General features: G+C 44.7%; 1 protein-coding gene across 1 annotated transcript in view; it reads left to right on the forward strand.

Moving 5' to 3' along the window:
• Window positions 1-11,031: 11,031 nt before the first annotated feature.
• LMNB1 (lamin B1) overlaps window positions 11,032-14,051 on the forward strand; it is a 55,773-nt gene continuing 52,753 nt past the window's right edge. Inside the window, exon 1 of the mRNA XM_042983005.1 lies at window positions 11,032-11,768. Coding sequence (XP_042838939.1) covers window positions 11,410-11,768 — 359 coding nt within the window. The 5' untranslated portion in view covers window positions 11,032-11,409. The remainder of the gene's footprint in view (window positions 11,769-14,051) is intronic.

The raw sequence follows: 14,051 nt of genomic DNA on the forward strand, positions 1-14,051 counted from the left end.
AAATTTTAAGTCGAGTCAAATTTTAAAATATGTATTATTAAACCTGTAGGTATTTTTTTTTTTGCTTTTGAAATATAAAATATGATATTATAATATTAAATATCCTTTATAAGTCACAAAGCGACCCCAGTTTCTGATAACTCCCTTTTTCCTCCCTTCTCATCCCCTTCCTTCTTAAAAATTGCTTCTCTACTTTTAGTGAATTAAACTGACGGTGTGCCTTCAGTTGTTCAGAAAGTTGTTATATTGGGGTGCCTGGGTGGCTCAGTTGGTTAGGCGTCTGACTTCGGCCCAGGTCATGATCTCATGGTCCGTGAGTTTGAGCCCCGCGTTGGGCTCTGTGCTGACAGCTCAGAGCCTGGAGCCTGTTTCAGATTCTGTGTCTCCCTCTTTCTCTGCCCCTCCCCTGCTCATGCTCTGTCTCTGTCTGTCTCAAAAATAAACATTAAAAAAATTAAAAAAAAAAGTTGTTATATTATTAAAAGAATTTAGGGGTACCTGGGTGACTCAGTCCATTAAGCATCCGACTCAGCTTGGGTCATGATCTCATGGTTTGTGGGTTTGATTGAACCCCCTATGTCGGCTTTGCGCTGACAGTGCAGAGCCTGCTTGGGATTCTCTCTCTCTTCCTCTCTCTCTCCCTCTCTGCCCCTCCCCCACTCCCACTCTCTCTCAAAATAAATAAACTTAAAAAAACAAAAAGGATTTTGGTCCCTGGACTACTAGAGATCGGTATTTGTATGTGATCAATAGAATGATCAGTGACAAAATATATAATCTTACAAAGTAAAAAGAATGTAGTAGTGAAAAGTAGAAACTATTTTTTCGGATTTCTTTCTTTTTTCTTTACGAAATTCTCAGTTTTGTAGTATCCATGTTCCAACATATTCCGATCTTTCTAAGACAAAAATGGCAACAATTCTTTTCTTTCTTTCTTTTTTTTTACTTTTTAGTTTATTTATTTATTTTGAGAGAGAGACAGAGTGGGGGCAGGGTGGAGAACAAGGGAGAGCGAGTCCCAAGCAGGCTCTGTGCTCAGCACTTCAGCCGCTGTTCTTTTCAAGTCACAGCTTTCAGCCCGAACACCTCTGCCTTCATTACTCAAATACATCTTTTGTTTTATTATTTAAAAATGTTTATGGGGCGCCTGAGTGGCTCAGTCGGTTGAGCTTCCGACTTCAGCTCAGGTCACGATCTCTCTCGCGGTCCGTGAGTTCGAGCCCCGCGTCGGGCTCTGGGCTGATGGCTCACAGCCTGGAGTCTGCTTCCGATTCTGTGTCTCCCTCTCTCTCTCTGCCCCTCCCCCGTTCATGCTCTGTCTCTCTCTGTCTCAAAAATAAATAAAAAAAGTTAAAAAAATGTTTAATTGAAGTATAATTAGCAATTATATTAGTTCAATGCACCTTTGAAATCTCATCAAGTCATTGTTTTAAAAAAATTAAATAACCCAAAATAAGTAAATAAACCAAAAAATGGCTGTGTCCACTTTCTAATTCCTGAAGAAATCACACAGATTGTATAGCATGGGTGTGCAAAATGAAGAATTCACAGAAAATTTGAAATTCAAGCAACAAATAAGGTGGAAACTTGTCTACTTACAGAAAAAGGTAGAAAGTGCATCTCAGGAGTTTTAAAATCTAAACTAAAAGAGACCAGAATATGTTTTTTTTAAGTTTTGGTAAAATTTACATACAGTGAAATGAACATCTTAAGTATACAATTTAGTGATTTAGTGAGCTTTGACAACTGTGTCCATGCACCCGTGAATGTATCATTCCAGAAAGTTCCTTAATGCTCCCTTCCAATCAATTCTCACCACCTTGGACATCCACTGTCCTGATTTCTTTTTACAAAGATTCCAATTATTTGTTCTTGGATTTCATATAAATGAATCACATAAAATGTACTTTTTCTTTGCTCACTATAATGTTCGTGAGATTCATCCGCATGGTTGAATGTATCTGTGGCTCATTCTTTCTCATTGCTGAATAGTACTTATACCATGATTCACTTGTCTATTCTCTTGATGGGCATTTGGATGGTTTCCAGTTTGGTCTGTTTTAAATAACACTAGCATAAACTTCTTCCACAAGTCTTTCAGTAGAAATGTGCTTTCATTTGTCTTAAGAGTAGAATTGCTGGCCTGCAGGGTAGGTACATTTTTTTTTTTAAGTTTATTTATTTGAGAGAGAGAGGGGAGGGGCAGAGAGAGGGAGGGAGAGAATCACAGGCAGGGTCCACACTGCCAGTACAGAGCCCAACATGGGGCTCGAACTCAAGAACCATGAGGTCATGGCCTGAGCTGAAATTAAGAGTCAGATGCTTAATTGACGGAGCCACCCAGGTGCCTCTAGCATCATCTAACTTTATGGAAAAATTCCTGAAAAATTGGTGCATAAAGCTAATTTTTTTGTAAATCAAATCACTTACTGAAATAAGTCTTCCCGTACTTTAATGTCTAGCTCAAATTCTCTTTTTCTACAATGTCCTCTCATGCTGTCCTGGCCTGCGGGGATTTATTCATTCCCCAGATTTTAGCATTCCCAGTGATATGACACTTATCGACACCACTCCCTTGGACCTCTGTCTTTCACAGCTTGATTGATTGACCTATTTAATCCGTGTATATATTTCATTTCTACACACACGATACCTTTATTGAGGAATCGAATCACATTTCACACTTAAAAAAATGTCTTTCGGGTGCTTGGGTGGCTCAGTCGGTTGAGTGTCAGACCTCAGCTCAGGTCATGATATCGTGGTTTGTGGGTTCGAGCCCTGCCTCGGGCTCTGGGCTGACAGCTCAGAGCCTGGAGCCTGCTCCAGATTCTGTGTCTCCTTCTCCCTCTGCCTCTTCTCTGCTTGCATTCTATCTCACTCTGTCTCTCAAAAATAAATGTAAAAAAAATTTTTTTTCTTTCATAGGATGCAGCATAGTGCCTTGCACACAAGAGTTGCTCGATAAAATTTCCTGCTTAATTGGCTTTCTATCTTAGTTTTGCCTTAGGCAAGGTGTCGATGCAGTTTAAGTAATTTACTTGTTTTAATTATATGGCAATTTCCCCAATTTTCCATTTTTGTTGACTACTGGAAGCCAGGCCTAAAGATAATTGTTGACTAAAATCTGGTTCCTTTACCACCTTACTAATTCCTAGTTTAAAGCACCCTTTGCATATTGTGGTTTGAAATAAAAAGTACACCGTAGGAGATTAGGGAGTCCGTCTGGGGTTTCCCTCTAATTCTCCCTGGGGCCTGTGGTTTGCCATTTACAGGTCTCCACAAAGTACCGGATTCATCTTCCAGTCCCTGGAGGCTGACATGCTTCCAAGCCCAGCTCGGAGATCGTCTGTTTGCTCATAGTGACTTCCTCCCCAGCACAGAGGACTGTCTGGCTCTCGGTGTGCCTGCACTCCTTTGTCCATGCCTCTTTGTCAGTATCTGACACGTTGAGGCAGAATTTATTTCTGTTTGCCTGTCCATGACTGGCCTGTGGAGCTCCTCAGAGCAGGAATCATGTACCTCAGTGGCCTGTGCTCTGCATGTAGTAAGTCCTCCACGAATGTTTGATGAAGAAATGCATGGATTAATGGGTAGATGAAAATGGCTTTTTAGGTATCCTAAATCTTTAAGAGTTTCTATTGTATGTATGCACGTATGTACATAAGCTGTTCGCCCACTGTGGGGCTTGAACGCATAGCCTTAAGATAGACAAGCTCTGCTGACTGAGCCAGCCAGGCACCCCTGTATTTTAACATTTTTTAAAATATGCAGACCTTTAAAAAATTTTATCCAGAAAAGGACTATTTAGGTTAATTCTCTTACTCTCCCTTCGTGAGGTAGACACATATTGTTTTTTTTTTTAATGTTTTTATTTATTTTTGAGACAGAGATAGAGCATGAGCAGGGGAGGGGCAGAGAGAGAGGGAGACACAGAATCCGAAGCAGGCTCCATGCTCTGAGTTGTCAACACAGAGCCCGACACGGGGCTCGAACTCACAGACTGCGAGATCATGACCTGAGCTGAAGTCAGACGCTCAACCGACTGAGCCCCCCAGGTGCCCCGACACATATTGTTTTTGTTTGTCCAGCATCCCTTGCCCAGCATCCCTTCATCACTTTTTGGGACATACTCCTCATTCTTCTTGGAATCCCATCCCACGTGGTTTGGTGAGGGTAGCCTTGACTCCAGACTCTCCCTGACCCCTGCCTATCATCGTGGTGGGTTTTGGCCTAGGCCTCACCAATCAAAGGATACAGTAATTGTTTCAGGGCTGAGCAAGCGACCCAAACAAGCAAATCTGGTTTCCTGAGATTAGCTATATTGGGACATACTAGACGAACTTAGGTGTGGAGTGGCCCAGAAGCCAGCTTTTCCACCTTGTAGAGAGAGCTTGTGTTGGAATAAAACCTACAGGTGGAGAAAAGCAGTGTAAAGAGATGTGGAGGACCATTCTGATGATCAGGATTGCAATCTTCTAGTGGTGTGGACCAGTTTATATTTATATTTCAATCACATTCAAGTTTAATATCTCTCAGATTTTTCATTTTTCCTGTCTTCCCTGAGATTGATTCCAAATCTAAGGAGATTCTTTACAGCTTTTGGGAAAGCCATCTACTTTTTGGATTTACTCAGTTTCCACGCTGTGCTGGCCTTTTCCAGATGTGATTTCTTGTGGCTCCTGAGTATGTTGTCCTCTGTCACTTCTGTCCTCAAGGCTTCTGCTGAGTTGTGCACAGTTCCACCATGCTTCCGGCGGCCCGTTCATCCGGGTCAGTCTGCAGCTTTCCTCTCTCATTCTCTCATTTCAATCTGTTGGCCTCTCTTAGCTCCTCTACATCCTTCTTTTATGGAAAAAGGGAAGGTGTGTTAGGATTCTCCAAAGAAATAGAGTTTTTGTTCTTTTCTGAGGGCAATTTTATTTTATTTTTATAACTGATTTTTTTAATTTATTTTTTTTAAATTTACATCCAAATTAGTTAGCATATAGTGCAACAATGATTTCAGGAGCAGATTCCTTAATGCCCCTTACCCATTTAGCCCATCCCCCGCCCACGACCCCTCCAGTAACTCTCTGTTTGTTCTCCATATTTATGAGTCTCTTCTGTTTTGTCCCTCTCCCTGTTTTTATATTATTTTTGTTTCCCTTCCCTTATGTTCATCTGTTTTGTCTCTTAAAATCCTCATATGAGTGAAGTCGTATGATATTTGTCTTTCCCTGACTGACAAATTTCGCTTAGCATAATACCCTCCAGTTCCATCCACGTAGTTGCAAATGGCAAGATTTCATTCTTTTTGATTATAGACTAATACTCCATTATATATATATACCACATCTTCTTTATCCATTCACCCATCGATAGACATTTGGACTCTTTGCATACTTTGGCTTTCATGTGTCAGTTGGCCATCTGGAAGTCTTCTTTGGAGAAGTGTCTATTCATATCTTTTGCCCATTTCTTCACTGGATTATTTGTTTTGTGGGTGTTAAGTTTGATAAGTTCTTTATAGATTTTGGATACTAACCCTTTATCTGATATATCGTTTGCGAATATCTTCTCCCATTCTGTTGGTTGCCTTTTAGTTTTGCAGATTGTTTCCTTCGCTGTGCAGAAGCTTTTAATTTTGATGAGGTCCCAGCAGTTCATTTTTGCTTTTGTTCCCCTTCCCTCCGGAGATGTGTTGAGTAAGAAGTTGCTGCGGCCAAGATCAAAGAGGTTTTTGCCTGCTTTCTCCTCGAGGATTTTGATGGCTTCCTGCCTTACATTTAGGTCTTTCATCCATTTTGAGTTTATTTTTGTGTATGGTGTAAAAAAGTGGCCCAGGTTCATTCTTCTGCATGTCGCTGTCCAGTTTTCCCAACACCACTTGCGGACGAGACTGTCTTTATTCCATTGGATATTCTTTCCTGCTTTGTCAAAGATTAGTTGGCCATATGTTTGTGGGTCCACTTCTGGGATATCTATTCTGCTCCATTGTTCTGAGTGTCTGTTCTTGTGCCAGTACCACAGTGTCTTGATGATTACAGCTTTGTAGTATAGCTTGAAGTCTGGGATTGTGATGCCTCCTGCTTTGGTTTTCTTTTTCAAGATCGCTTTGGCTATTCGGGGTCTTTCTGGTTCCATTCAAATTTTAGGATTGCTTGTTCTAGCTCTGTGAAGAATGCTGGTGTTATTTTGATAGGGATTACATTGAATATGTAGATTGCTTTGGGTAGTATTGACATGTTAACAATATTTGTTCTTTCTATCTGGGAGCATGGAATCTTTTTCCATTTTTTTGTGTCTCCTTCAATTTCTTTCATAAGATTTCTATAGTTTTCAGTGTATAGATTTTTCACCTCTTTGGTTAGATTTATTCCTAGGTATTTTATGGTTTTTGGTGCAATTGTAAATGGGATCGATTCTTTGATTTATCTTTCTGTTGCTTCATTGTTGGCGAATAGGAATGCAACCGATTCCAAAGAAATAGATTCAACAGGATATGTATATATAGACAAATTTATTTTAAGGAATTGGCTCATGTGAATAGGGAGGTTAACCAAAACCTGTAGGGTATGTTGGCAAGCCAGGAGAGCCAGGAAAAAGCTACTGGGGCTGAGAAGGTTGGGATGGGAAGATGGAATGGACGGGAGTGGCTCAGCCAGACTACCTTACTTTTCAAATCTTTTCCTATACCTATATCAAAATTATTAAACTTAAAAGCTGAAAATGGCGTGATTGTCTTTCATCCTGGTTTTACAATGCCATCTTGAGAAGAATGGTACCCCAGAATTGTGGTAATGAACACACTAACATCTGGTTGAAAATTCATTCTTTTATTTTAGAATATCAACTATGCAAATATTGTATTTTCATTTTTCCTCTGCTTTCTTGAACTCAACCATGGGGTCTGGAAACAAAGATGTTTTAGGTGAGAAACGTCTCACGTAATGAATACGTTTATATGTTATTGTGTAGGGATAAAACCATCTATAAAGATAAATATACTGGATGACTGGAGATGGATCATGAAAAAGGAAAGCCCTTAACTTTTGAGTAGTGTCAGTTCCAATCAGACCACAAACAGCTGAACTATGTATAAACTCTACACTTTGACTCCAGTCTTTATTGTTATTATTATTATTTTTTACTCTAATGGTAAAGATGCAGAATATAGTGTGAGGGAGCATATCTTGGTAGGCTTTTAAAATTTTTTTTAAAAAATCAGATACATAAATACTAGCTTATTAAATGGCTTTAAAGATATTCTTTTTAAATAAAGTAGTGTTATGACCGTATTTTGGCATAAAGTAAAACTGAAATGTAAGCATGAAGATTGGTTTCTCTCTTTTTTTAAAATAAATATTTATTTATTTTAGAGAGAGACAGACAGAGCACAAGTAGGGGAGAGGTAGAGAGAGAGAGGGAGACACAGAATCTCAAGCAGGCTCTAGGCTCGGAGTTGTCTGCACATAGCCTGATGTGGGGCTCAAACTCATGAACCATGAGATCATGACCTGATTGGAAATCAGATGCTTAACAGACTGAGCCACCCAGGGGCCATTGGTTTCTCTTTTTTTTTTTTAACGTTTATTTATTTTTGAGACAGAGATAGACAAAGCATGAATGGGGAGGGTCAGAGAGAGGGAGACACAGAATCTGAAACAGGCTCCAGGCTCTGAGCTGTCAGCACAGAGCCCGACGCGGGGCTCGAACTCACAGACCGCGAGATCATGACCTGAGCCGAAGTCGGCCGCTTAACCGACTGAGCCACCCAGGCGCCCCTGGTTTCTCTTTTTGATCAACTCATGCGTTTTCAGGAAAATGGAACCACTGAGTTAAAATAACTGTGCCATTTCTACTATTGCCAAATTATCCAGATCTTAACAATTTGGAAAACAGTTTTGAGTCATATGTAAATGTCATGCAGCTTTGCTAAGAGAAGAATGCTATTGAAGATGATAAAGAGACCTTTATAACTATTTAGGTTCTTTTTATTAATATTGTTATTTTTGTTTATTTATTTTGAGAGAGACAGAGAGAACTCGAGCAGGGGAGGGGCAGAGGGAGAGCAAGAATCCCAAGCAGCCTCTCACCCCAGCAGGGAGTCCAACATGGGGCTCAAGGTCAGGACTGTGAGGTCATGACCTGAGCCAAAATCAACAGCTGGTTGCTTAAGGGACTGAGCCACCCAGGTGCCCCTTAGTCTCTTTTTAAAACACAAAAATCAAAATCAGAGTTTGAAGGGATTCTGGATAGTCATTCAACCGTCTGAAACCTGACTTATTGTTATGCTTTTATGGTAACTGGAAAAAATATTAACTTTGCAAAGTGTATTAAACAGAAACAATGTGGCCTGGAGGAACACCATGTATTTATATCTTCTTGCATTCTTTCAGCAAACATATATTGAGGGGATACCACCCAGCAATATGTCTCTTCATTGCGCCCTGCAGTCCTAGCTAGTCCATTTGTTTGCACTGTATGCTCAGCTAACTGCCAGCTGTCACTCCTCTCCCCTGGGACGTAAGTGGGGTACTGCAAGCGTTCAGTATCTCCTTCCCTTCTTCCTGCCTCCCCACCTCCATCCTAGTCTGGGCCCCTTCTGTCCAGGTAGGACAGGTGTCCTGTATTTTTCTGTCCCAGATCCAAATGTCATACAGAAAGTAGGGCAAATGTCAAATAAGCTGTGTCTATGTTATCAAGTAGGTCTGTGCAGTGGAAGGAGTATTGAAGAGGGAAAGAATGTCGCGGCAACTTGAGGCTTGGTGGCGATATGTATGGCCTAACCAGCAACGTGAACATGTGCCATGACAAGAAAGTAAAGATTTATAAAAACAAGGCAGAGTATTTGAAAATACGATTATCCTGGTAAATGTGAAAGCACTGTCACCAAAAACATAGTATTTGTTACTTCTGTTCTAATTAATTGGGAAACACATCGGCAGCGATGGGATTACAGGAATTATTTAAGAGGGCTGAACAGCCTCTCATTATGAAAGAGCAGGGGGAAGGCACTCCAGGTACAGGGTTAGGCATGGGAATAGTCAAGAGAGTAAGGCAAATGTACATTTAGTAAAGTTCTTGACCAAATGTTTGCAGAATTGGTTCATTTTATGGCTAAGAGATTTTCCATTTTTTGAAAAATTGCTTTTGGTTGGAGACATAGAATTACTACTAGGAAGAATTACTAGTCATTTCATATTATATGTTTACAATTTAATCTTTACGAACCTCCTGGAATGTAGAAATCATTCCAATTTTTCTATGAGGAAACCAAGGAATAACTTCCATTGTTACACAGCAATCAATGGCAAATCCTTAATTGACTCCAATGTATTTGTCGTTCAGACAAAAGGACACAATCTGAGTCTCCTAAAAAGAATCTAAAATTGAAAGATTCTATCAGGAGAAAGCTTCATGAGGGTGCCTGGGTGGCTCAGTCAGTTAAGGGTCTGACTCTTTTTTTTTTTTTTTAACATTTATTCATTTTTGAGACAGAGAGAGACAGAGCATGAATGGGGGAGGGTCAGAGAGAGGGAGACACAGAATCTGAAACAGGCTCCAGGCCGTGAAATCATGACCTGAGCTGTTGTGGGAGGCTTAGCCTACTGAGCCACCCAGGCGCCCCTAAAATACAAGCTTTTCAATTCTTTCTCAGCGAGGTTAAGGAAAGGCATTTTAGGTAACAGGGCAGGAAATAGAACCATTGGTAAGGACAGTATCATCACTCAGGGTGCCCAGAAATCCCCCCAGGGTGATGATGCAGCCTGGTGCCCTTCACTACTTGTTATGTACGTAACTTAATATTTAAAGAACATCCTGGTCTTCATTTCTACCATTATTAAGGCAGCTAAGCTGTAATTACTCTACAGATGTGAGGTGGCCTCGGTTATAGTTAAGGGCTAGGCTCTGGGGTCAGCGGAAACTGCCTGGGTTCAAACGTTGTCCTGTCACTTGCTGGGCAGCCTTGAGGAATTTCGTCTGTTAAACGTGAATTTTCAAACGAAAACAATCCCCATACCACAGAGCGTCTGCGTGGACGGATCAGTGCAGGGCACAGTAAAAGCCAATGAAAGTTCGCCTCAAGGTAAAAGCTTTTCAAAGGGATTAACGGGACATTCGATTAGAACTAGCTGACAATTACATTTTAGAAGGATCCCTTTTTCAAGCAAAAAGTTTCTACCTAAATTTGCACAAGCTTCGATTTTGATGCCATCGGACTTTAGTGAAGCAAGATAATTCACAGCTTGTGCTATTTACTTCTTGCGAGGTGGTTTTGATTTTATAAACCCTTTAATTGTTCAGAAACCAACCGATCAGGGACGGACCATCAGATCAGCACTGGTAGCAAATGACTCCAAGGTCAGGGTTTCTGGCTTTTGTGCGGTCTCTGTCGCTTCAAGATACGCGTACGTCGACTTGACTGGGAGGAGGTGTTTGGATACACCGTTTTCCGTCCCAGAGAAAAATAAAGGCTTGCATTTGGCACCGGCACGTAGCGGGCTTTGAACCTCAGACAGAAGAGTCCATTACGTAACTCCACGGCTGCCGGGGATAAAGTTACAACGTCTGCGACTGTCCCGGCCTCCACGAGTTGTGCGAGCGGCTGTTACGGCCGTTTATGTTTGAATTTCCCTGAACCGCTGGGTGTGGGCTGCGGCGCTGGCCCGCCCCGGAAAACCTCCGGGCTCCTTCCCGCCACCCGCAAGCCCAGCCCCTCCGGGGGTCCCCGCGGGGTGGTGGGAAGGCCCGGCCGGCGCTGGGCCCTGGGCCGCCCGGCGAGCAGTCCTCGGCGCCCCGCTCCACCGCCCTCAGTCCGTCCCCAGCCACGCCCAGCCCCGCGCGCCAAGCTGACGGTTGCCCGAGGCCCCGATTTTGAATTTACAGGCCCAGCCCCCGAGCCCCGGAGCGCGCCGCCGGCTCCCCATTGGCCGGCGACGGTCACGTGGAGGTGCCGGCGCGCGCCGGCCATGTTGGAGAGTGCGGCGCCACTGCCCGCGCCACCTCCGCCCCCCGCCGCCCTCCTCCCTCCCCACCCCCCCGCCCGCCGCTCCGCGCCGCCTGAGAGGAAACAAAGTGCTGCGGGCGGGAGACTCGGTGGCGGCGGCGGCGCGCGGACCCAGCTCGGCCCCTCCCGGTCACCCTCGCCCCAAATCTTCCGGAGTGTGTGTGAGTGTGTGTGCGTGTTTTCTTAAAAGGGCATTTTACGATTGATTGATTGGCAGTCTTCCCCCTTTGCCCTTTGTGCCGTAACCCGGCTCCTGCCAACCCAGGTGCTTCTCCCTTCCCACGCCGGCTTCTCCGCGGGCGCGGGTCGTCGGTTTGTGCCTTCGGATCATCGCTTCGCCCTCTGCAGCTCCCTACGCGTCCCGTGCTGCCCGCGGCTTCCCCGCTCTGCTCTGCCCGCCAGCCGCCCCGCCGCCCGCCATGGCGACCGCGACCCCCGTGCCGCCGCGGTCGGGTAGCCGCACCGGCGGCCCCGCTACGCCGCTGAGCCCCACGCGGCTGTCGCGGCTGCAGGAGAAGGAGGAGCTGCGCGAGCTCAACGACCGCCTGGCCGTGTACATCGACAAGGTGCGCAGCCTGGAGACAGAGAACAGCGCGCTGCAGCTGCAGGTGACGGAGCGTGAGGAGGTGCGCGGACGCGAGCTCACCGGCCTCAAGGCGCTCTACGAGACCGAGCTGGCGGACGCGCGACGCGCGCTCGACGACACGGCCCGCGAGCGCGCCAAGCTGCAGATCGAGCTGGGCAAGTTCAAAGCCGAGCACGACCAGCTGCTCCTCAAGTGAGTGCTCGTCTGGGGGCCGCATTAGCTCACGCGAGGGGCGGGGGGCGCAGCCTCAGGGCGGGAAGACCGGGGCCGAGTGCCCACGCCCTTTGGAAGGAGAAAGAATACAGTGTTTCTTAGCGGGGAGAGGGGTCGCGGAGGAGGGTTCGAGTTGTAGCGACGGTGTGACCGAGAGATGCACATTTCCGACTGCCCGCTCTTTAGCAGGGCCGGGTGGAGCGCGCACCTGAGGCCGCCAAGGTGGATTGGCCACCTTCGGACCTCGAACCCCGAGATCCAGAAGGGTTCTCCGACCGGGAATGCCCGGCGGGCCCCAGGTGTGGGGAGGTGGCGTCTGGGCGCGCGCTCCAATGCGCGTTCCTGTTTCCGGCCGGGCCAGAGACAAAGCGGCTGGTGGGTTTGCGGCGCAGAGATGGCTGGCCGGGAAGATGGGCTGCCCGCCTCAAGAATGAATGAGCTGTGCGCGGGCGGAGAGAGGAAGGGGAGGGACCTGCCTCCAGCGTCCCGGTCTCCCGGGGGTGGGTCCCGCTTTGGCGCGCTCAATCTGGGCCCTGTGACATTTTGCAATCGTTCTACGCCTGTCTTGGGCGGGGTCTGAACTGAGCGCCTCTGCCGGCCCAGGCCGAGTTGGGGTTTTAAGCTCTTTAGCTTTCTCTAGGGAAAGGTGCCGTTTCTAAGAAGATAGTCGCGGGTCCCCTTGGGTGCTGAAAGCTGGGGTTTTGGATGGCGTGACCACCGTTCTCTGATTCGTGGACCACATTACTCACCGCCTCCCCGTCCCCCCCCCCCCCCCCCGGCAGCAGTCTCCTTCCCCGAGCTTTTGCACCCCCTTAATGTAGTCAGTTGGTCTTTCTGGTAATGGAGAGACCTTTTCAGCGCCCGCGTCTGTCATTGTAATTAATGACAGGCCAGGGCAGGTGTAAGGGTTGTTGTGTAAACGTGAAGTGCTGTGGCGAGTTTGTAATTATTCCACCTAAGGAGGTCTGAGTTTTCAGACCAGGGCACTAGGATAAACTAGCAAGCCTTTGCTGAGCCTACCTTGACTTTCTGGTGAGCAAAAGGGCATACTTGTAATCAATCAGTAGGCAACTAGGGTTGATGTCATGCTTTAGATATTTGCTAAATTTGCTTCCAGAACTCGGTCTCCATCCTCCATTGTTCATTGAAATTTCTGGAGATGCTTGACTCCGACTTTGACTCTGTTTGCCCGTGAATGTCTTTCTGTCTGTGTGAATGCTCCTGTCTGTCTCTCTCTGATTTTGTATGCGTGAATCTACCCCTCCCCCTTATTAATATTTGAAAAATGGTTCATAAAAAGTGTGTGCACTTGATAAAAAAAATAGGCTGACTTCTGGTGAAAGACTGTTGACAATCTATTGTCTATTTCCAGGAGGCAGTCGTGTTTAGCTCTTTTTGTGTTTATTTATTTGGGTGTTTAGTTTCGAAACTCAATAATAAGCTTATTTTTCTGTTTCTTGGATTTACCAACCTTTGGAGGCATCTTTTGAAATGGGTCATTGCACTCACATTACTGTCCAATTTTTGTTACTGAATTTCTTCAAATCCTAGATGCCGATTTGCTATAAAATGCACCACTAAGAAAAAAATGTCAGGACCAGCTATGTAGGATCCATTCTGTTGGGCCCATATTTGTTTCAGAGATGTTAAAATGTGACAGATTAAGCATCTGTTATGTGCCAGTCACTGTTGTATGTTGAGAGACTACAGAGATTGTTTTAAAGAAATAAATTATTGCCCTTGTGTTGCTGAGTTGAGTACTGTAGGGGAGATACCTAACAAGCACATAAAGGTCTTATTTCATCTAGTCTGAGGCATTTCGATGTTGATGCTTTTGTAATCTTTTCAGAAGTTAACTACGGAAGGTTTTTAATACAGTAACAAGACTGCCACCTGGCTGACTGTAGTTTTAAAATGCTGCCTATGGAGGGGGAGGGGGAAATAGAGGAAGCCAGTCAAAAGATACATACAGTTACAAGATAAAGTAGTAGGAATGTCATGTATAACAGGATGTCTATAGGTCATCATGTGATATATAGGAAAGTTAAGAGGTAAAATCCTAACAGTTCTCATCACAAGGAGAAATTTTTTTCCTTTTTTGTTTTTGTATCTATGTGAGAAGATGTATGTTAACTGAATCTATTGTGTTAATCATTTCTCAGTATATGTAAATCAAACAATTTGCTGTACACCATGAGCTTACACAGTGATGTGTGTCAGTTATTTGTCAATTAAAGTGTAAAAACATGCGGGGCACCTGGG

The sequence above is a fragment of the Panthera tigris genome, chromosome A1, assembly GCF_018350195.1.
Source record: "Panthera tigris isolate Pti1 chromosome A1, P.tigris_Pti1_mat1.1, whole genome shotgun sequence".
Classification (NCBI taxonomy): Eukaryota; Metazoa; Chordata; class Mammalia; order Carnivora; family Felidae; genus Panthera; species Panthera tigris.